At 46.2% G+C, this 21,170-nt stretch overlaps 1 protein-coding gene across 1 annotated transcript; it reads right to left on the bottom strand.

The window, feature by feature from the left end:
• Positions 1 to 783: 783 nt before the first annotated feature.
• On the bottom strand, positions 784 to 3,205 carry LOC103636058 (pentatricopeptide repeat-containing protein At5g55740, chloroplastic). Its single transcript, XM_008658416.3, has one exon. It carries the CDS (start codon positions 3,156 to 3,158, stop codon positions 1,323 to 1,325), a length of 1,836 nt encoding a protein of 611 aa, XP_008656638.1. The 5' UTR covers positions 3,159 to 3,205; the 3' UTR covers positions 784 to 1,322.
• Between the last annotated feature and the right edge of the window lie 17,965 nt (positions 3,206 to 21,170).

Genomic DNA, 21,170 nt, shown 5'->3' with positions numbered 1-21,170 from the left:
GCATCAAGAAATGTTAGAAGAAATTTTTTAGGTAATATGTAAATATATTTGAATTTATTTTGATATATTTGAGTTTTTTATTATATAAAAAATTTGTCGATGTACTTAAAAGAAAGTAAAAAAATTATAGATGAAGCTTTAAAGGCCCTAATTTTTTGTTTCGCCCCGGGTCCCTGAAATGTCAGGACTGGCCCTGAGTGACCATATACGTTCGAGCGCTATTTATTTACCATCTGACAGAAAGAAAGAAAAAACCAACTATTGCCATTACTCTGTTCCTTTATTAAAAATAAAACTGTGCGTACAGTAAAGCGATAGCCACAGTTCTCAGTATGGATGTACAGTTAATCTATTGTCAGGACAGTAAAGCATCTAGATCAACCTTGCCTCTCGAAATTCCCAAAGGGCACCAGCAGTGCACTTATTTTATTTTTTGAAGGAAATGGCAGGAGCTCTGCCTAATCATTAAAAGGAGATAGTTCAGAAAATACACTGTACAAGTCCGAGGACCAAGATAAAACAGACTAGCAAACACAACGTGAGGACCGCTCACAACAGACCCGCACAAATCCGCGAAAACACTGCAGCAACCCTACTGGAGGAAATGGCAGTGCGCTTATTTTTGGTGTAAGTAATTCAAACAGCTGTAGCTGCCAGCTTTCAGAGGATGCCAACACAAACAACACGTCTGTTTGCAACTTGCAAGGTACTCGTTTTCTCTTATTGGAACATTCTGGCCCTCATGAAAATGCCCAGCCTACATGTGTTAGCTACACTAGTAGATATATAATTCAGAAACACTGTTGATGAATATTAGGATACTTGATATTACAATGCGATATAACTATGGCCAGCTACATGTCCAGTTCAAATGCAGGGTCACCCAAAATAGCTTTTTCTGAAAGAAAGTCACAGCCAATGGTGCAAGCTTGATGTCTATCACAGGAAATTTGGAGGAGCTGCAGATCTGGAAAAAATCCAAATCCACTCAGTAAAATGTAACCGTAAGATTCAACGCTACAGTTTTCTAGCTCTAACTTTTTACCCAAAAGAATAAGAGATATGTGTGATCTAATTAGACTTCACAGTATGGGTATATTGTTGTTCTATTGTCTCAACTGTAATAAGGACTGCAACAGCAGTTGGCCCATACAGTCCTCTGTCAATTCCCAAAAAAAAAAAGGCCAAGCAGACTGTAGATTCTGATCCAAAATTGCGGCCCCGTTATTTGATGATGTGTTCTTCAGTATGTACGTGCAACCTGGTACAACCATGTACAGGTGCATACCCTATATCATCGGGTGCATTTTGTGCCATGTGCTTTATTCAGGAAACAGTCTCAGCAAACCATCCATTGTGTCTCTGTCGTCAAAACTACTGTACATGTTCAGAAGCGACTGGATCACGGATCTGGACAGCAGCAGGCCCTTTTTAACAACGCACGCATGGATTGCCTTCCCGTAATCTACAGAAGCTGCCGTTTTAACAGCAAGGATCGCTGATGAATAGATTGTGGGACTGGGCGCTGACTCCACTTCCTGCATCTTGCAGCATATGCTTGTTACCTCCTGGCGCATGCCATTTTGCGACAAGGCACTTATCAACAAGCTCCAGGTCCGCAGGTTGGGCCGTGTTTTCGTCAGAAGCATCTCGCTGAACATATCTACAGCGTCTTCGAGTTGGCCCTTCTGTATAAAAGCAGAGATTACAGAATCCCAACACGTTGCATTTGAGGACATGCCTTGAAGCTGCGTCTGATTCACAAGATTCCGAGCCTCAGAGTTCATGCCACAGTCGACGTAAGCAGAAACCAATGCTTTCCAGACGACCGGATTTCGCGGACTCGTGGCATTGAACACTCGACGCGCTTGTTCGATCCTCCCAGTACTCGCGTACAAGTCTATCAGGCCAGCAGCAACCGTCTTATCTGAATCAAGACCGTTTCTGACTGCATAACCATGAGCAGCTATACCCAGCAACGTGATGCAGGACTTTACACAAGCCATGATAATGGACGCCAGCGTCACGCAGTCGAACTTGAGGTCAGCCTCCAGCATTCTTCGGCAAGTGTGTAACGCCTTATCGATCTGCCCGTCCTGAAAATACCCAGCAATCATCAAGTTCCAAGCCACAGCATCTCTCCCTTCCATCTGCTCAAACACTGCCTCGGCAGCCTCCACCAAGCCAACCTTACAGTAGAAGTGTATCATGGAGCTCCCCAAAATCACGTCCATCTCCAGCCCGCTCGAAACTGCCACTGCGTGGCCCTGCCTTCCCCCGTCGATAGCCTCGAGACCCGCTGATGCGGAAAGAAAGCTCACGATGCTCACCCTCGTCGGCAGCACGCCCTCGACCCTCATCTCGTAAAACAGATCCACGGCTTCGTCGATCCTTCCGTTGTGTATGTACGCCATGAGCATCGTGTTCCAGCTGACCACGGTCCGCTCAGGCATTGCGTCGAAGACCGCCCTCGCGTCCTCCACCTCCCCGCACTTGCCGTACAAGTCCACGAGGCTGCTCATGACGTAGACGCACTCAGCCACGCCCGCCTTGCACGCGTGCCCGTGCACCGCCCTCCCGGTGCCAGCCAGGCCGAGCCCCGCGCACGCCTTGATCACGGTGGGGACGACGAAGTTGTCCGCGGGGACGCCGGCCTCGAGCATGGCGACGAACCCCGCCAGCGCCCTGCCGTGCAGCCCCGCGCGGCTCCAGAGCCCGATGACGGCGGCCCACGCGAAGGCGTTCCTGTCCCTCTCCGGGAGCGCGCCGAACGCGCGTTCCGCGTCGTCGAGCGCGCCGCAGCGCGCGTAGCAGACGGCGAGCTTGGTACCGACGTACGCGTTCCGGCAGTAGTACGTCCCGCGCTTGACGAGCGCCGCGTGCACCTGGCGGCCCGCGCGGAGGGACCCGGCCGTCACGCAGCACTGGAGGAGCGACGTGTACACCTCCGGACCCACCGCAACGCCCGCGGCGGGGGAGGACTGCCGCTCGGCGCGGGCGACCAGTGCGAACGCGTCGCGGAGGCTGCCCTCGTTGGCTTGCTGCGAGAAGGAGGCGAGCGTGGCGTGCAAAGAGGCCTCGGGCCTCGGCGCGTCGTGCGGTTTGGAATGGTGGGGAGTGATCATGGTGGCGGGAAGGGGGAGTGGAAGAGGCGCCATGGAGGCGGCGGGCGGGGCGGAGCATGCGACGCGAAGGGAGAGGGATAAGACGGTAAGGGCCGTGAGGTGCCGGTTTCACGGGCTATTGGGCCCAAAAAGTAACATGTTGCTTTTCCCTTTTTTTAAAAAAGGAAACTTGCTGCCATCAAAACAGAAAATAGAGTTGGAGTAGGGATGAAAGCCTGTGTTGCAACATGAATATATAATATCAGTATACTATAATAACTTATATATTAAATAGAAACAATTGGATCTATACCATTAAAAGATCCAAACTTTAGATATATACTATGGACCCCACATGTCATTGACTCATGTGGACCCACATGTAAGTGAGATAGTAATGGTATGGATCCAAAGTGGTGATCTTTTAATGGTATGGATCCAAATTTCCCTATTAAATATGTATTATATTATTAAGAGAAAAGTTTTCACAATCAATTTGTGATCCTGTCCATACATAATTTTTTTTTAATTTTAATCTACCTGTTTCACCACTACATTGCAACCACCAGTATTATGCAGACTTCGATATATGTCACGGTTTGCATGGTCTAATCATTGGAGAGCACCTTCCGCACGTCTCGGGATAAATTTCCTCGTACATCTTTAGTCATCAGGCACACACCACCATACGATCTTGCTTAAACAAAAATGCAAATATGTGTGTTTGAGAAGAAAAGTAAAGGTAGGCCCGCACAAAAACTACCCCCAACGGTGGCGAGGATGACGAACTGGTCATTATTGTCGGTCCTCCTCTGCGTCACCTCCGACGCCAAGATGACACCACAATCCTCGATATAGTAGTCGTCGAACGCGCGCGACATGGCGAGTACCGATGGCTCTTGGCTGGGCTGGCAAACGAAGTGCACACCGGGCTCATAAACGAGCTAGTACCCCTGGTCGTTGCACCACGGGATGCGATACTGCTCTACATATATCATATTCGAGGACACTCACACAACGTCAGCAACGGCCATCGTCCCAGCGCACAAGATTCATGGCCAGTTAATAACGACTTACGTGGCAGGTTGGACTTCAGGTGGACGAAGAGTTGGACGGCGTGATGGCGTCGTCGTCTGATGTGGTGCCTGGACCGCATCTAAGTGGCGGTTGCGCCAGAGCTTGTCGTACACAGCGGCGCATGCGGCCACGTAGGACTGTTTTCTAGAGGTCGAACTGGCAGTTGCCAGACTTCTTCTCGTCGTCGACGAGTGACGCCAACGTGAGTGCCTCCTGCTAATGGTGTTTGTTCGGGGTTTCCAAGTAAGAAACATGGATTCATGCTTGACGTTAGTGATAGTCGCCTAGAGGGGGGGTGAATAGGGCGAAACTGAAATTTACAAATATAAACACAACTACAAGCCGGGTTAGCGTTAGAAATATAAACGAGTCCGCGAGAGAGGGGGCAAAACAAATCGCAAACAAAAAGAGTGTGACACGCGGATTTGTTTTACCGAGGTTCGGTTCTCGCAAACCTACTCCCCGTTGAGGAGGCCACAAAGGCCGGGTCTCTTTCAACCCTTCCCTCTCTCAAACGGTCCCTCGGACCGAGTGAGCTTTTCTTCTTCTCAATCAAATGGGAACAAAACTTCCCCGCAAGGGCCACCACACAATTGGTGCCTCTTGCCTTGGTTACAATTGAGTTTTGATCACAAGAACAAGTGAGAAAGAAAGAAAGCGATCCAAGCGCAAGAGCTCAAAAGAACACGGCAAATCTCTCTCGCTAGTCACTAAAGGCTTGAGTGGAATTGGAGAGGATTTGATCTCTTTGGAGTGTCTAGAATTGAATGCTAGAGATCTTGTAGTAGTTGGGAAGTGGAAAACTTGGATGCAATGAATGGTGGGGTGGTTGGGGTATTTATAGCCCCAACCACCAAAAGTGGCCGTTGGGAGGCTGTCTGTTTGATGGCGCACCGGACAGTCCGGTGCACACCGGACAGTCCGGTGCCCCCTGCCACGTCATCACTGCCGTTGGAATCTGACCGTTGTAGCTTCTGACTTGTGGGCCCGCCTAGGTGTCCGGTGCACACCGGACAGGTACTGTTTGCTGTCCGGTGTGCCAGTATGGGCGCTCCTGACTTCTGCGCGCGCAGAGCGCGCATTAAATGCGCGGCAGAGAGCCGTTGGCGCGGAGATAGCCGTTGCTCCGGAGTCGCACCGGACAGTCCGGTGCACACCGGACAGTCCGGTGAATTATAGCGCGAGTGCCTCTGGAAATTCCCGAAGGTGGCGAGTTTGCGTTGGAGTCCTCTGGTGCACCGGACATGTCCGGTGGTGCACCAGACACTGTCCGGTGGCACACCGGACAGTCCGGTGCGCCAGACCAGAGGTGCCTTCGGTTGGCCCTTTGCTCCTTTGTTGAATCCAACTTTTGGTCTTTTTATTGGCTGAGTGTGAACCTTTTACACCTGTATAATCTATACACTTGAGCAAACTAGTTAGTCCAATTATTTGTGTTGGGCAATTCAACCACCAAAATTATTTAGGAACTAGGTGTAAGCCTAATTCCCTTTCAATCTCCCCCTTTTTGGTGATTGATGCCAACACAAACCAAAGCAAATATAGAAGTGCATAATTGAACCAGTTTGCATAATGTAAGTGCAAAGGTTGCTTGGAATTGAGCCAATATAAATACTTACAAGATATGCATGGATTGTTTCTTTCTTATATAATATTTTGGACCACGCTTGCACCACATGTTTTGTTTTTGCAAAATTCTTTTGTAAATTCTTTTCAAAGTTCTTTTGCAAATAGTCAAAGGTAAATGAATAAGAGTTGCAAAGCATTTTCAAGATTTGAAATTTTCTCCCCCTGTTACAAATGCTTTTCCTTTGACTAAACAAAACTCCCCCTAAAAGAGATCCTCCTCTTAGTGTTCAAGAGGGTTTTGATGATTGAAATACTATTTTCTCCCCCTTTTTAACTCAAAAAGATACCAATTGAAAAATACTCTTGGAAAACACTAAATTTTTTGAAATGGGTGGTGGTGTGGTCCTTTTGCTTTGGGCTCATACTTTCTCCCCCTTTGGCATGAATCGCCAAAAAACGGAATCATTAGAGCCCTCGAAGTATTTTCTCCTCCTTTGGTCATAAAGTAAATGAATGAAGAGTATACCAAAGTTGGAGAGATGCTCGGAGTGACGGCGAAGGAAGAGTAGTGGAGTGGAGTGGAAGCCTTTGTCTTCGCCGAAGACTCCAATTCCCTTTCAATATACCTATGACTTGGTTTGAAATACTCTTGAAAACACATTAGTCATAGCATATACAAAAGAGACATGATCAAAGGTGTATTTATGAGCTATGTGGCAAGTTAGCAAAAGAAATTCCTAGAATCAAGAATATTGAGCTCATGCCTAAGTTTGGTAAAAGTTTGTTCGTCAAGAGGCTTGGTAAAGATATCGGCTAGTTGATCTTTAGTATTAATGTATGCAATATCGATATCTCCCTTTTGTTGGTGATCCCGAAGAAAATGATACCGAATGGCTATGTGTTTAGTGCGGCTATGCTCGACAGGATTGTCGGCCATTTTGATTGCACTCTCATTATCACATAGCAAAGAGACTTTGGTTAATTTGTAACCGTAGTCCCGCAGGGTTTGCCTCATCCAAAGCAATTGAGCGCAACAATGACCTGCGGCAATATACTCGGCTTCGGCGGTTGAAAGAGCGACCGAATTTTGCTTCTTTGAAGCCCATGACACCAAGGATCTTCCCAAGAACTGGCAAGTCCCCGATGTGCTCTTCCTATTAACCTTACACCCTGCCCAATCGGCATCGGAATAACCAAGTAAATCAAATGTGGATCCCCGAGGGTACCAAAGCCCAAACTTAGGTGTATAAGCCAAATATCTCAAGATTCGTTTTACGGCCGTAAGGTGGGATTCCTTAGGGTTGGATTGGAATCTTGCACACATGCATACGGAAAGCATAATGTCCGGTCGAGATGCACATAAATAAAGCAATGAACCAATCATCGACCGGTATACGTTTTGATCCACGGACTTACCTCCCGTGTCGAGGTCGAGATGCCCATTTGTTCCCATGGGTGTCTTGATGGGCTTGGCATCCTTCATCCCAAACTTGTTTAGAATGTCTTGAGTGTACTTTGTTTGGCTAATGAAGGTGCCTTCTTGGAGTTGCTTTACTTGGAATCCTAAGAAATACTTCAACTCCCCCATCATAGACATCTCGAATTTCTTTGTCATGATCCTACTAAATTCTTCACATGTAGATTCGTTAGTAGACCCAAATATAATATCATCAACATAAATTTGGCATACAAACAAATCATTGTCAAGAGTTTTAGTGAATAAAGTAGGATCGGCTTTGCCGACTTTGAAGCCATTTGCAATAAGGAAATCTCTAAGGCATTCATACCACGCTCTTGGGGCTTGTTTGAGCCCATAAAGCGCCTTAGAGAGCCTATAAACATGGTTAGGGTACTCACTGTCTTCAAAGCCGGGAGGTTGCTCAACATAGACCTCCTCTTGATTGGTCCATTGAGGAAGGCACTCTTCACGTCCATTTGATAAAGCTTGAAGCCATGGTAAGTAGCATAGGCCAATAATATGCGAATTGACTCAAGCCTCGCTACGGGTGCATAGGTTTCACCAAAGTCCAAACCTTCGACTTGTGAATACCCCTTGGCCACGAGTCGAGCTTTGTTTCTTGTCACCACACCATGCTCGTCTTGCTTGTTGCGGAAGACCCACTTGGTTCCTACAACATTTTGATTAGGACGTGGAACTAAATGCCATACCTCATTCCTTGTGAAATTGTTGAGCTCCTCTTGCATCGCCATCACCCAATCCGCATCTTGGAGTGCTTCCTCTACCCTGTGTGGCTCAATATAGGAAACAAAGGAGTAATGTTCACAAAAATGTGCAACCCGAGATCGAGTAGTTACCCCCTTATGAATGTCGCCGAGGATGGTGTCGACGGGGTGATCTCGTTGGATTGCTTGGTGGACTCTTGGGTGTGGCGGCCTTGGTTCTTCATCCTCCTTGTCTTCATCATTTGCATCTCCCCCTTGATCATTGCTGTCATTTTGAGGTGGCTCATCTTCTTGATCCTCTTGTTCAACATCTTGAGCCTCATCCTCAATTTGAGTTGGTGGAGATGTTTGCATGGAGGAGGATGGTTGATCTTGTGCATGTGGAGGCTCTTCGGATTCCTTAGGACACACATCCCCAATGGACATGTTTCTTAGCGCTATGTATGGAGCCTGATCTTCACCTATCTCATCAAGATCAACTTGCTCTACTTGAGAGCCGTTAGTCTCATCAAACACAACGTCACAAGAGACTTCAACAAGTCATGAGGACTTGTTAAAGACTCTATATGCCCTTGTGTTTGAGTCATATCCTAGTAAAAGACCTTCTACAGTTTTAGGAGCAAATTTAGATTTTCTTCCTCTTTTAACAAGTATAAAACATTTGCTACCAAAAACTCTAAAATATGAAATATTTGGCTTTTTACCGGTTAGGAGTTCATAGGATGTCTTCTTGAGGATTCGGTGTAGATACAACCGGTTGATGGCGTAGCAAGCGGTGTTGACCGCCTCGGCCCAAAACCGATCCGAAGTCTTGTACTCATCAAGCATGGTTCTTGCCATGTCCAATAGAGTTCGATTCTTCCTCTCAACTACACCATTTTGTTGTGGGGTGTAGGGAGAAGAGAACTCATGCTTGATGCCCTCCTCCTCAAGGAAGCCTTCAATTTGAGAGTTCTTGAACTCCGTCCCGTTGTCGCTTCTGATTTTCTTGATCCTTAAGCCGAACTCATTTTGAGCCCGTCTCAAGAATCCCTTTAAGATTTCTTGGGTATGAGATTTTTCCTGCAAAAAGAACACCCAAGTGAAGAGAGAATAATCATCCACAATAACTAGACAGTACTTACTCCTGCCGATGCTTATGTAAGCGATCGGGCCGAATAGATCCATGTGGAGTAGCTCAAGCGGCCTGTTGGTCATCATGACGTTCTTGTGTGGATGTTGGGTTCCAACTTGCTTCCCGGCTTGACATGCGCTACAAATCCTGTCTTTCTCAAAATGAACATTTGTTAATCCTAAAATGTGTTCTCCTTTTAGAAGCTTATGAAGATTCTTCATCCCAACATGGGCTAGTCGGCGGTGCCAGAGCCAACCCAAGTTAGTCTTAGCAACCAAGCAAGTGTCGAGTTCAGCTCTATCAAAATCTACCAAGTATAGCTGACCCTCTAACACTCCCTTAAATGCTATTGAATCATCACTTCTTCTAAAGACAGTAACACCTATATCAGTAAATAGACAGTTGTAGCCCATTTGACATAATTGGGATACGGAAAGCAAATTGTAATCTAATGAATCAACAAGAAAAACATTTGAAATGGAATGGTCAGGAGATATAGCAATTTTACCCAAGCCTTTGACCAAACCTTGATTTCCATCCCCGAATGTGATCGCTCTTTGGGGATCTTGGTTTTTCTCATATGAGGAGAACATCCTTTTCTCCCCTGTCATGTGGTTTGTGCACCCGCTGTCGAGTATCCAACTTGAGCCCCCGGATGCATAAACCTACAAAACAAATTTAGTTCTTGACTTTAGGTACCCAAACTGTTTTGGGTCCTTTGGCATTAGAAACAAGAACTTTGGGTACCCAAACACAAGTCTTCGACCCCTTGTGTTTGCCCCCAACAAATTTGGCAACTACCTTGCCGGATTTGCTAGTAAGCACATAAGAAGCATCAAAAGTTTTAAATGAAATAGCATGATCATTTGATGCATTAGGAGTTTTCTTTCTAGGTAACTTGGCATGGGTTGGTTGCCTAGAGCTAGATGTCTCACCCTTATACATAAAAGCATGGTTAGGGCCAGAGTGAGACTTTCTAGAATGAAACTTCCTAATTTTGCTCTCAGGATAACCGGCAGGGTACAAAATGTATCCCTCGTTATCCTGAGGCATGGGAGCCTTGCCCTTCACAAAGTTAGACAAGTTCTTAGGAGGGGCATTAAGTTTGACATTGTCTCCCCTTTGGAAGCCAATGCCATCCTTGATGCCCGGGCGTCTCCCATTATAGAGCATACTTCTAGCAAATTTAAACTTTTCATTTTCCAAGTTATGCTCGGCAATTTTAGCATCTAATTTAGCTATATGATCATTTTGTTGTTTAATTAAAATCATGTGATCATGAATAGCATCAACATCAATATCTCTACATCTAGTACAAATGGTGACATGCTCAATGGTAGATGTAGAGGGTTTGCAAGAATTAAGTTCAACAATCTTAGCACGAAGTATATCATTCTTATCTCTAAGATCGGAAATTGTAACTTTGCAAACATCAAAATCTTTAGCCTTAGCAATCAAATTATCATTTTCTACTCTAAGGCTAGCAAGAGAAGTGTTTAATTCTTCAATCCTAGCAAGCAAATCATCATTATTATCTCTAGGATTGGGAATTGAAATATTACAAACATGTGAATCAACCTTAGCATTTAAACTAGCATTTTCATTTCTAAGGTTGTCAATTATCTCACGGCAAGTGCTTAGCTCACTAGATAATTTTTCACATTTTTCTACTTCTAGAGCATAAGCCTTTTTAACCTTAACATGTTTCTTATTTTCTTTAATTAGACAATCCTCTTGGGAGTCCAAAAGGTCATCCTTTTCATGAATAGCACTAATCAATTCATTTAATTTTTCTTTTTGCTCCATGTTAAGATTGGCAAAGAGAACACGCAAATTATCCTCCTCATCACTATTATTATCATCACTAGAAGACTCATATTTAGTGGAGGAGTTAGATTTAACCTTCTTCCGTTTGCCGTCCTTTGCCATGAGGCACTTGTGGCCGACGTTGGGGAAGAGAAGTCCCTTGGTGACGGCGATGTTGGCGGCATTCTCGTCGTCGGAGGAGTCGCTTGAGCTTTCGTCGGAATCCCACTCCCGACAAACATGGGCATCGCCGCCCTTCTTCTTGTAGTACTTCTTTTTCTCCTTTCTTCTCCCCTTCTTGTCGTCGCCTCGGTCATTGTCACTTGATATAGGATATTTAGCAATAAAATGACCGGGCTTACCACATTTGTAGCAAACCCTTTTGGAGCGGGGCTTGTAGTCTTTCCCTTTCCTTTGTTTGAGGATTTGGCGGAAGCTCTTGATGACGAGCGCCATTTCCTCATTGTCGAGCTTGGAGGCGTCTATAGGTTGTCGACTTGGTGTAGCCTCCTCTTTCTTCTCCTCCGTCGCCTTGAATGCGACGGGTTGAGCTTCGGATGTGGATGGATCATCAAGCTCGTTGATCTTCCTTGAGCCTTCGATCATGCACTCAAAACTTACAAAATTCCCGATAACTTCCTCGGGGGTCATTTTAGTATATCTAGGATTACCACGAATTAATTGAACTTGAGTGGGGTTAAGGAAAATGAGAGATCTTAGAATAACCTTAACCATTTCGTGGTCGTCCCACTTGACACTTCCGAGGTTGCGCACTTGGTTCACCAAAGTCTTGAGCCGGTTGTACATGTGTTGTGGCTCTTCCCCTTTGCGAAGCCGGAACCGACCGAGTTCCCCCTCGATCGTTTCCCGCTTGGTGATCTTGGTGAGCTCATCTCCTTCGTGCGCGGTTTTGAGCACATCCCAAACCTCCTTGGCGCTCTTCAACCCTTGAACTTTGTTATACTCCTCTCTACTTAAAGAGGCGAGGAGTATTGTTGTCGCTTGAGAGTTGAAGTGCTCGATTTGGGCCGCCTCATCCTCATCATAGTCTTTATCCCCTACGGATGGTACCAGTGCACCAAACTCAACAACATCCCATATACTTTTGTGGAGTGAGGTTAGATGAAATCGCATTAAATCACTCCACCTAGCATAATCTTCACCATCAAAAGTTGGTGGTTTGCCTAATGGGACGGAAAGTAAAGGTGCATTTTTAGAAATGCGAGGGTAATGTAGGGGGATCTTACTAAACTTCTTACGCTCTTGGCGTTTAGAAGTTACGGAGGGTGCATCGGAGTCGGAGGTCGATGTTGATGAAGTGTCGGTCTCGTAGTAGACCACTTTCCTCATCCTTTTGTGCTTGTCCCCTCTCCGATGTGGCTTGTGGGAGGAAGATCTCTCCTTCTTCTCTTTGTGGTGCGAAGAAGATTTCTTCTCCTTCCCTTTGTTGGAGGAGCTTTTCTTCCTCTCCCTCCTCTTGGTGCGGGACTCTTCCGATGAAGTGCTCCCGTGGCTTGTAGTGGGCTTTTCGCCGGTCTCCATCTCCTTCTTGGCGTGATCTCCCGACATCACTTCGAGCGGTTAGGCTCTAATGAAGCACCGGGCTTTGATACCAATTGATAGTCGCCTAGAGGGGGGGTGAATAGGGCGAAACTGAAATTTACAAATATAAACACAACTACAAGCCGGGTTAGCGTTAGAAATATAAACGAGTCCGCGAGAGAGGGGGCAAAACAAATCGCAAACAAAAAGAGTGTGACACGCGGATTTGTTTTACCGAGGTTCGGTTCTCGCAAACCTACTCCCCGTTGAGGAGGCCACAAAGGCCGGGTCTCTTTCAACCCTTCCCTCTCTCAAACAGTCCCTCGGACCGAGTGAGCTTTTCTTCTTCTCAATCAAATGGGAACAAAACTTCCCCGCAAGGGCCACCACACAATTGGTGCCTCTTGCCTTGGTTACAATTGAGTTTTGATCACAAGAACAAGTGAGAAAGAAAGAAAGCGATCCAAGCGCAAGAGCTCAAAAGAACACGGCAAATCTCTCTCGCTAGTCACTAAAGGCTTGAGTGGAATTGGAGAGGATTTGATCTCTTTGGAGTGTCTAGAATTGAATGCTAGAGCTCTTGTAGTAGTTGGGAAGTGGAAAACTTGGATGCAATGAATGGTGGGGTGGTTGGGGTATTTATAGCCCCAACCACCAAAAGTGGCCGTTGGGAGGCTGTCTGTTCGATGGCGCACCGGACAGTCCGGTGCACACCGGACAGTCCGGTGCCCCCTGCCACGTCATCACTGCCGTTGGAATCTGACCGTTGGAGCTTCTGACTTGTGGGCCCGCCTAGGTGTCCGGTGCACACCGGACAGGTACTGTTTGCTGTCCGGTGTGCCAGTATGGGCGCTCCTGACTTCTGCGCGCGCAGAGCGCGCATTAAATGCGCGGCAGAGAGCCGTTGGCGCGGAGATAGCCGTTGCTCCGGAGTCGCACCGGACAGTCCGGTGCACACCGGACAGTCCGGTGAATTATAGCGCGAGTGCCTCTGGAAATTCCCGAAGGTGGCGAGTTTGCGTTGGAGTCCTCTGGTGCACCGGACATGTCCGGTGGTGCACCGGACACTGTCCGGTGGCACACCGGACAGTCCGGTGCGCCAGACCAGAGGTGCCTTCGGTTGGCCCTTTGCTCCTTTGTTGAATCCAACTTTTGGTCTTTTTATTGGCTGAGTGTGAACCTTTTACACCTGTATAATCTATACACTTGAGCAAACTAGTTAGTCCAATTATTTGTGTTGGGCAATTCAACCACCAAAATTATTTAGGAACTAGGTGTAAGCCTAATTCCCTTTCAGTTAGTTTATGAGAATGACTCACAAGTCAGATTCTGAAAAAAAATTACGAAGAATAAATGTCACACATGCAAAAAAGGAATTGAAGTAGAAAATATTATTCAAACAAAAAAATTGCATGCAAAGCTCTTCTTTAAATACTAATCACTCCATCCAAAAACATAATTTAAGAATCTCGTTGATACTTATATACTACTACACATTGTGCGAGGGTAACAGGTGGGCTTGAGGAGAGATGAAGTAGATGTGTTTCCTGTCATAGATGTATACATGAACACACATATGGTGTAGCGATAACTAATGTTGGCATTTGCTTGAGAAATCGCCGGTTCGAATCCTCTTGGGATATGTGTGTTTTTTTATGTGCGTTTTTTTAATTTTAGCTAGACGTGGCTTTGCGGAGACATGGGGAATGGAAAGACAAAACAAGAAATGAGAATAACAGAACATAAAATGATGATAGAACATGAGAATGAGAGAATGAGAATGACATTAATAAGCAGTAGTGAGAGCACCTAGAGGGGGGGTGAATAGGTGATCCTGTAAAAACTTAAGCTTATAGCCACAAAAACTTGTTAAGGGTTAGCACAATAATTGCCAAGTGGCTAAAGAGGAGATCTTGCACAATACGACAATCACAAAGAATTCAACACAGAGAAGACACGGTGATTTATCCCGTGGTTCGGCCAAGTATAAAACTTGCCTACTCCACGTTGTGGCGTCCCAACGGACGAGGGTTGCAATCAACCCCTCTCAAGCGGTCCAAAGACCCACTTGAATACCATGGTGTTTTGCCTTGCTTTTCTTTATCCCACTCGCGAGGAATCTCCACAAATTGGAGTCTCTCGCCCTTACACTTAAGATTCACAAAGAAGCACAGAGTAAGGGAGGGAAGCAACACACACAAATCCACAGCGAAATGCGCACACACACGGCCAAGAATCGAGCTCAAAGACTATCTCAAAGTTCTCACAAGAACGGAGCTCGAATCACTGAGAATGACAAACGGATGCGCAAAGACTGAGTGTGGATGATCAAGAATGCTCTAAGGTTGCTTGGTATCTCCCTCCATGCGCCTAGGGGTCCCTTTTATAGCCCCAAGGCAGCTAGGAGCCGTTGAGAACAAATCTGGAAGGCCATCTTTGCCTTCTGTCGTCGGGCGCACCGGACAGTCCGGTGCACACCGGACACTGTCCGGTGCCCGATTTCCTTCCTTAAACAGCGCAGTCGACCGTTGCAGATGCGGAAGCCGTTGGCGCACCGGACATGTCCGGTGCACACCGGACAGTCCGGTGCACTCTTCCGACCGTTGGCTCGGCCACGTGTCCCGCGCAGATCGCGCGGCCGACCGTTGGCCCGGCCGACCGTTGGCTCACCGGACAGTCCGGTGAATTTTAGCCGTACGCCGTCAGCAAATTCCCGAGAGTGGCTTCTTCGGCCGAGGCAGCCTGGCGCACCGGACACTGTCCGGTGCACCACCGGACAGTCCGGTGCTCCAGACCGAAGCAGCCTTCTGGCTGTACACAGCCAACTTATTTCTTTTCTTTTTTTTCTTCCTGTTTCCAATACTTAGACAAGTATATTAGTACACAAAACCAATGTGCTAAGACTTAGAAACATACCTTTGTTCTTGATTTGCACTTTATTCATCCATGGCATAAATTCACATTTAAGCACTTGAGTTGGCACTCAATCACCAAAATACTTAGAAATGGCCCAAGGGCACATTTCCCTTTCAATCTCCCCCTTTTTGGTGATTTATGCCAACACAACATAAAGCAACTAGAAAAAGTGCAAAATTACTTCAAATAAAACTCAAATTGATTTTGATTCAATTTTGGCATATATGGATCATCCTTTGCCACCACTTGGTTTGTTTTTTTTTGCAAATCAAACTCAAATCTCTATCCCTAAGTCAAACACACATGTTGAAGCATAAAGAGAGTCATTCCAAAAGAGATTGATCAAAGATTTCAAAAACTTCCCTTTTTTTATAATCAACACTTCTCCCCACAAGAGGCCAACTTTTGACAAAAGAGACAATACAAGAGTTTTGACAAACCAAAAGCTCTATTCTACTATTATCAAAGTTTCTCAAGTGGTAGCTGATCCATCTATTGCTTTGGCCTTTATTTTCTCCCCCTTTGGCATCAAGCACCAAAACGGGATCAATCTTGGCCTAATTGCCTCACCAAAATCTTCAATTAAGAGTACAAAGGCAATAAGATCATAGAGATGAACTTGGAATAAGTTACCCTCTCATCAGAGTGCAGTGGAAGTCTTGCATGGTCCAAGTTCACCTTTCCCTTTCAATCCACCTTCGAGACTAAATCAAGCAAACTCAAGCAAATGGTTAGTCTCAAAGGATCAAGTTGTAGCACATCTCCCCCTAAATGTGTGCATCACTTGCAAAAAGGACTTATGAGGTCCAAGGAGTGTTTGTACAACTTGAGCACCACAATAAGCAACAAAATGCAGAATGAACATGATCAAAGGCATAAACACATGTATGCTACAGTTCAATCCAAGTTCCGCGAATCTAAGACATTTAGCTCACTACGCAGCCTGCAAAAGGTCTTCTCATCTAGAGGCTTGGTAAAGATATCGGCTAGCTGGTTCTCGGTGCTAACATGAAACACTTCGATATCTCCCTTTTGCTGGTGGTCTCTCAAAAAGTGATGCCGGATGTCTATGTGTTTTGTGCGGCTGTGTTCAACAGGATTTTCCGCCATGCGGATAGCACTCTCATTATCGCATAGGAGTGGGACTTTGCTCAGATTGTAGCCAAAGTCCCGGAGGGTTTGCCTCATCCAGAGTAGTTGCGCGCAACACTGTCCTGCGGCAACATACTCGGCCTCAGCGGTGGATAGGGCAACAGAGGTTTGTTTCTTAGAGTTCCACGACACCAGGGACCTTCCTAAGAATTGGCACGTCCCTGATGTACTCTTCCTATCGACCTTACATCCAGCATAGTCGGAGTCTGAGTATCCAACCAAGTCAAAGGTAGACCCCTTTGGATACCAGAGCCCGAAGCAAGGCGTAGCAACCAAATATCTAAGAATTCGCTTCACCGCCACTAAGTGACACTTCTTAGGATCGGATTGAAATCTAGCACACATGCATACGCTAAGCATAATGTCCGGTCTACTAGCACATAAATAAAGTAAAGATCCTATCATTGACCGGTATGCTTTTTGATCAATGGACTTACCTCCTTTGTTGAGGTCGGTGTGTCCGTCGGTCCCCATCGGAGTCTTTGCGGGCTTGGCGTCCTTCATCCCAAACCGCTTTAGCAGATCTTGCGTGTACTTTGTTTGGGAGATGAAGGTGCCGTCCTTGAGTTGCTTCACTTGGAACCCAAGGAAGTAGTTCAACTCGCCCATCATCGACATCTCGAATTTCTGCGTCATCACCCTGCTAAACTCTTCACAAGACTTTTGGTTAGTAGAACCAAATATTATGTCATCGACATAAATTTGGCACACAAACAAATCACCATCACATGTCTTAGTGAATAGAGTTGGATCGGCTTTCCCAACCTTGAAAGCATTAGCAAGTAAAAAGTCTCTAAGGCATTCATACCATGCTCTTGGGGCTTGCTTAAGTCCATAGAGCGCCTTAGAGAGCTTACACACGTGGTCGGGGTACCGTTCATCCTCGAAGCCAGGGGGTTGCTCCACGTACACCTCCTCCTTGATTGGCCCGTTGAGGAAAGCGCTCTTCACATCCATTTGGAACAACCTGAAAGAATGGTGAGCGGCATATGCTAGCAAGATACGAATTGATTCTAGCCTAGCCACAGGAGCAAATGTCTCCTCAAAGTCCAAACCTGCGACTTGGGCATAACCTTTTGCCACAAGTCGAGCCTTGTTCCTCGTCACCACCCCGTGCTCGTCCTGTTTGTTGCGGAACACCCACTTGGTTCCCACAACATTTTGCTTGGGACGAGGCACCAGTGTCCAAACTTCATTGCGTTTGAAGTTGTTGAGCTCCTCCTGCATGGCCAACACCCAGTCCGGATCTAGCAAGGCCTCCTCTACCCTGAAAGGCTCAATAGAAGAGACAAAGGAGTAATGCTCACAAAAATTAACTAATCTAGATCAAGTAGTTACTCCCTTACTAATGTCACCCAAAATTTGGTCGACAGGATGATCCCTTTGAATCACCGCTCGGACTTGGGTTGGAGGTGCCGGTTGCGCATCTTCCTCCATCACATGATCATCTTGTGCTCCCCCTTGATCACACGCCTCCTGTTGATGAACCTGTTCATCGTCTTGAGTTGGGGATTGCACCATAGTTGAGGAAGAAGGTTGATCTTGCTCCAATTGTTCCTGTGGTCGCACATCACCAATCGCCATGGTGCGCATAGCGGCCGTTGGAACGTCTTCTTCATCTACATCATCAAGATCAACAACTTGCTCTCTTGGAGAGCCATTAGTCTCATCAAATACAACGTCGCTAGAGACTTCAACCAAACCCGATGATTTGTTGAAGACTCTATACGCCTTTGTATTTGAGTCATAACCTAACAAAAACCCTTCTACTGCTTTGGGAGCAAATTTAGAATTTCTACCCTTCTTTACTAGAATGTAGCACTTGCTCCCAAATACACGAAAGTACGATACATTGGGTTTGTTACCGGTTAGAAGCTCATATGACGTCTTCTTGAGGAGGCGGTGAAGGTAGACCCTGTTGATGGCGTGGCAAGCCGTGTTCACGGCTTCCGACCAAAAACGCTCGGGGGTCTTGAATTCTCCAAGCATAGTCCTCGCCATGTCGATTAGCGTCCTGTTCTTCCTCTCTACCACACCATTTTGCTGTGGTGTGTAGGGAGCGGAGAACTCGTGCTTGATCCCTTCCTCCTCAAGGAACTCCTCCACTTGAAGGTTCTTGAACTCCGACCCGTTGTCGCTGATAGTCGCCTAGAGGGGGGGTGAATAGGGCGAAACTGAAAGTCACAAATATAAACACAACTACAAGCCGGGGTTAACGTTAGTAATAAGGAACGAGTCCGCAAGAGAGGGCACAAAACAAATCCCAAGCGAATAAGCAAGTGAGACACGGAGATTTGTTTTACCGAGGTTCGGTTCTTGCAAACCTACTCCCCGTTGAGGAGGCCACTAAGGCCGGGTCTCTTTCAACCCTTCCCTCTCTCAAACGATCCACGGATCGAGTGAGCTTCTCTTCTCAAATCAAAGCCGGGAACAAAACTTCCCCGCAAGGGCCACCACACAATTGGTGCCTCTTGCCTTGATTACAATGGAGTTTTGATCTCAAGAACAAGTGAGAAAGAAAAGAAGCAATCCAAGCGCAAGAGCTCAAATGAACACGGCAAATCACTCTCTCTAGTCACTAGGGCTTTGTGATGAGTTGGAGAGGATTTGATCTCTTTGTATGTGTCTAGAATTGAATGCCTAGCTCTTGTAAGTGGTTGGGAAGTGGAAAACTTGGATGCAATGAATGGTGGGGTGGTTGGGGTATTTATAGCCCCACCCACCAAATGTGGCCGTTGGGAATCCTGTCTGTTCGATGGCGCACCGGACAGTCCGGTGCGCACCGGATAGTCCGGTGCCCCCTGCCACGTCATCACTGCCGTTGGATTCTGACCGTTGGAGCTTCTGACTTGTGGGCCCACCTGGGTGTCCGGTGCACACCGGACAGGTACTGTTTGTTGTCCGGTGTGCCAGCATGGGCGATTCTGACTTCTGCGCGCGCAGAGGGCGCATTAAATGCGCGGCAGAGAGCCGTTGGCGCGGAGATGACCGTTGCTCCGGAGTCGCACCGGACAGTCCGGTGCACACCGGACAGTCCGGTGAATTATAGCGGACTAGCCGTTGGCGTTTCCCGAAGCTGGCGAGTTCCTGAGGCCGACCTCCCTTGGCGCACCGGACACTGTCCGGTGTACACCGGACAGTCCGGTGAATTATAGCCGAGTTGCCTTCAGAAATTCCCGAAGGTAGCAAGTTTGAATCAGAGTCCCCTGGTGCACCGGACAGGTACTGTTCACTGTCCGGTGGCGCACCGGACAGTCCGGTGCGCCAGACCAGGGGTGCCTTCGGTTGTCCCTTTGCTCCTTTATTGAATCCAAAACTTGGTCTTTTTATTGGCTGAGAGTGAACCATTTACACCTGTATAATCTACACACTTGGGCAAACTAGTTAGTCCAATTATTTGTGTTGGGCAATTCAACCACCAAAATTATTTAGGAGCTAGGTGTAAGCCTAATTCCCTTTCAATCTCCCCCTTTTTGGTGATTGATGCCAACACAAACCAAAGCAAACAGAGATGTGCATAATTGAACTAGTTTGCATAATGTAAGTGTAAAGGTTGCTTGGAATTGAGCCAATATAACTACTTACAAGATATGCATGGAATGTTTCTTTCTTATATGACATTTTGGACCACGCTTGCACCACATGTTTTGTTTTTGCAAACTTTTTTGTAAATCATTTTCAAAGTTCTTTTTGCAAATGGTCAAAGGTGAATGAATAAGATTTTGCAAAGCATTTTTAAGATTTTGAAGTTTTCTCCCCCTGTTTCAAAAGCTTTTCCTTTGACTAAACAAAACTCCCCCTAAAGGAGATCCACCTCTTAGTGTTCAAGAGGGTTTTGATATATCATTTTTGAAATACTACTTTCTCCCTCTTTTGAACATAATGGGTTACCAATTGATAAATACTCTTGGAAAGCACTAAGTTTTTGAAATTGGTGGTGGTGCGGTCCTTTTGCTTTGGGCTCATTTCTCCCCCTTTTTGGCATGAATCGCCAAAAACGGAATCATTAGAGCCCTAGAAGTACTATCTTCCCCTTTGGTCATAAGTAAATGAGTTAAGATTATACCAAAGATGAAGTCCTTTTCTTTGATGCTCATTTCTCCCCAAATAATAGAGAGTTGCTTGGAGTGATGGCGAAGTATGAGTTACGGAGTGGAAGCCTTTGTCGTCGCCGAAGACTCCAATTCCCTTTCAATATACCTATGACTTGGTTTGAAATAGACTTGAAAACACATTAGTCATAGCATATAAAAGAGATATGATCAAAGGTATATAAATGAGCTATGTGTGCAATCTAGCAAAAGAAGTTGCGAGAGTCAAGAATATTGAGCTCATGCCTAAGTTTGGTAAAAGTTTGTTCATCAAGAGGCTTGGTAAAGATATCGGCTAATTGATCTTTAGTGTTAATATAAGAAATCTCGATATCTCCCTTTTGTTGGTGATCCCTAAGAAAATGATACCGAATGGCTATGTGCTTAGTGCGGCTATGCTCGACGGGATTGTCGGCCATTTTGATTGCACTCTCATTATCACATAGCAAAGGGACTTTGGTTAATTTGTAACCGTAGTCCCGCAGGGTTTGCCTCATCCAAAGCAATTGCGCGCAACAATGGCCTGCGGCAATGTACTCGGCTTCGGCGGTGGAAAGAGCGACCGAATTTTGCTTCTTTGAAGCCCAAGACACCAAGGATCTTCCCAAGAACTGG

This window comes from Zea mays, chromosome 8, assembly GCF_902167145.1.
Source record: "Zea mays cultivar B73 chromosome 8, Zm-B73-REFERENCE-NAM-5.0, whole genome shotgun sequence".
NCBI classification, from domain to species: Eukaryota; Viridiplantae; Streptophyta; class Magnoliopsida; order Poales; family Poaceae; genus Zea; species Zea mays.
Note: the sequence above shows the minus strand (reverse complement) of the source record. Positions and strands in the feature narration are given on the sequence as shown.

Excerpts from the sequence above, each read along its gene's own strand:
- LOC103636058 (XM_008658416.3), bottom strand. The coding sequence starts at position 3,158 with ATGGCGCCTCTTCCACTCCCCCTTCCCGCCACCATGATCACTCCCCAC.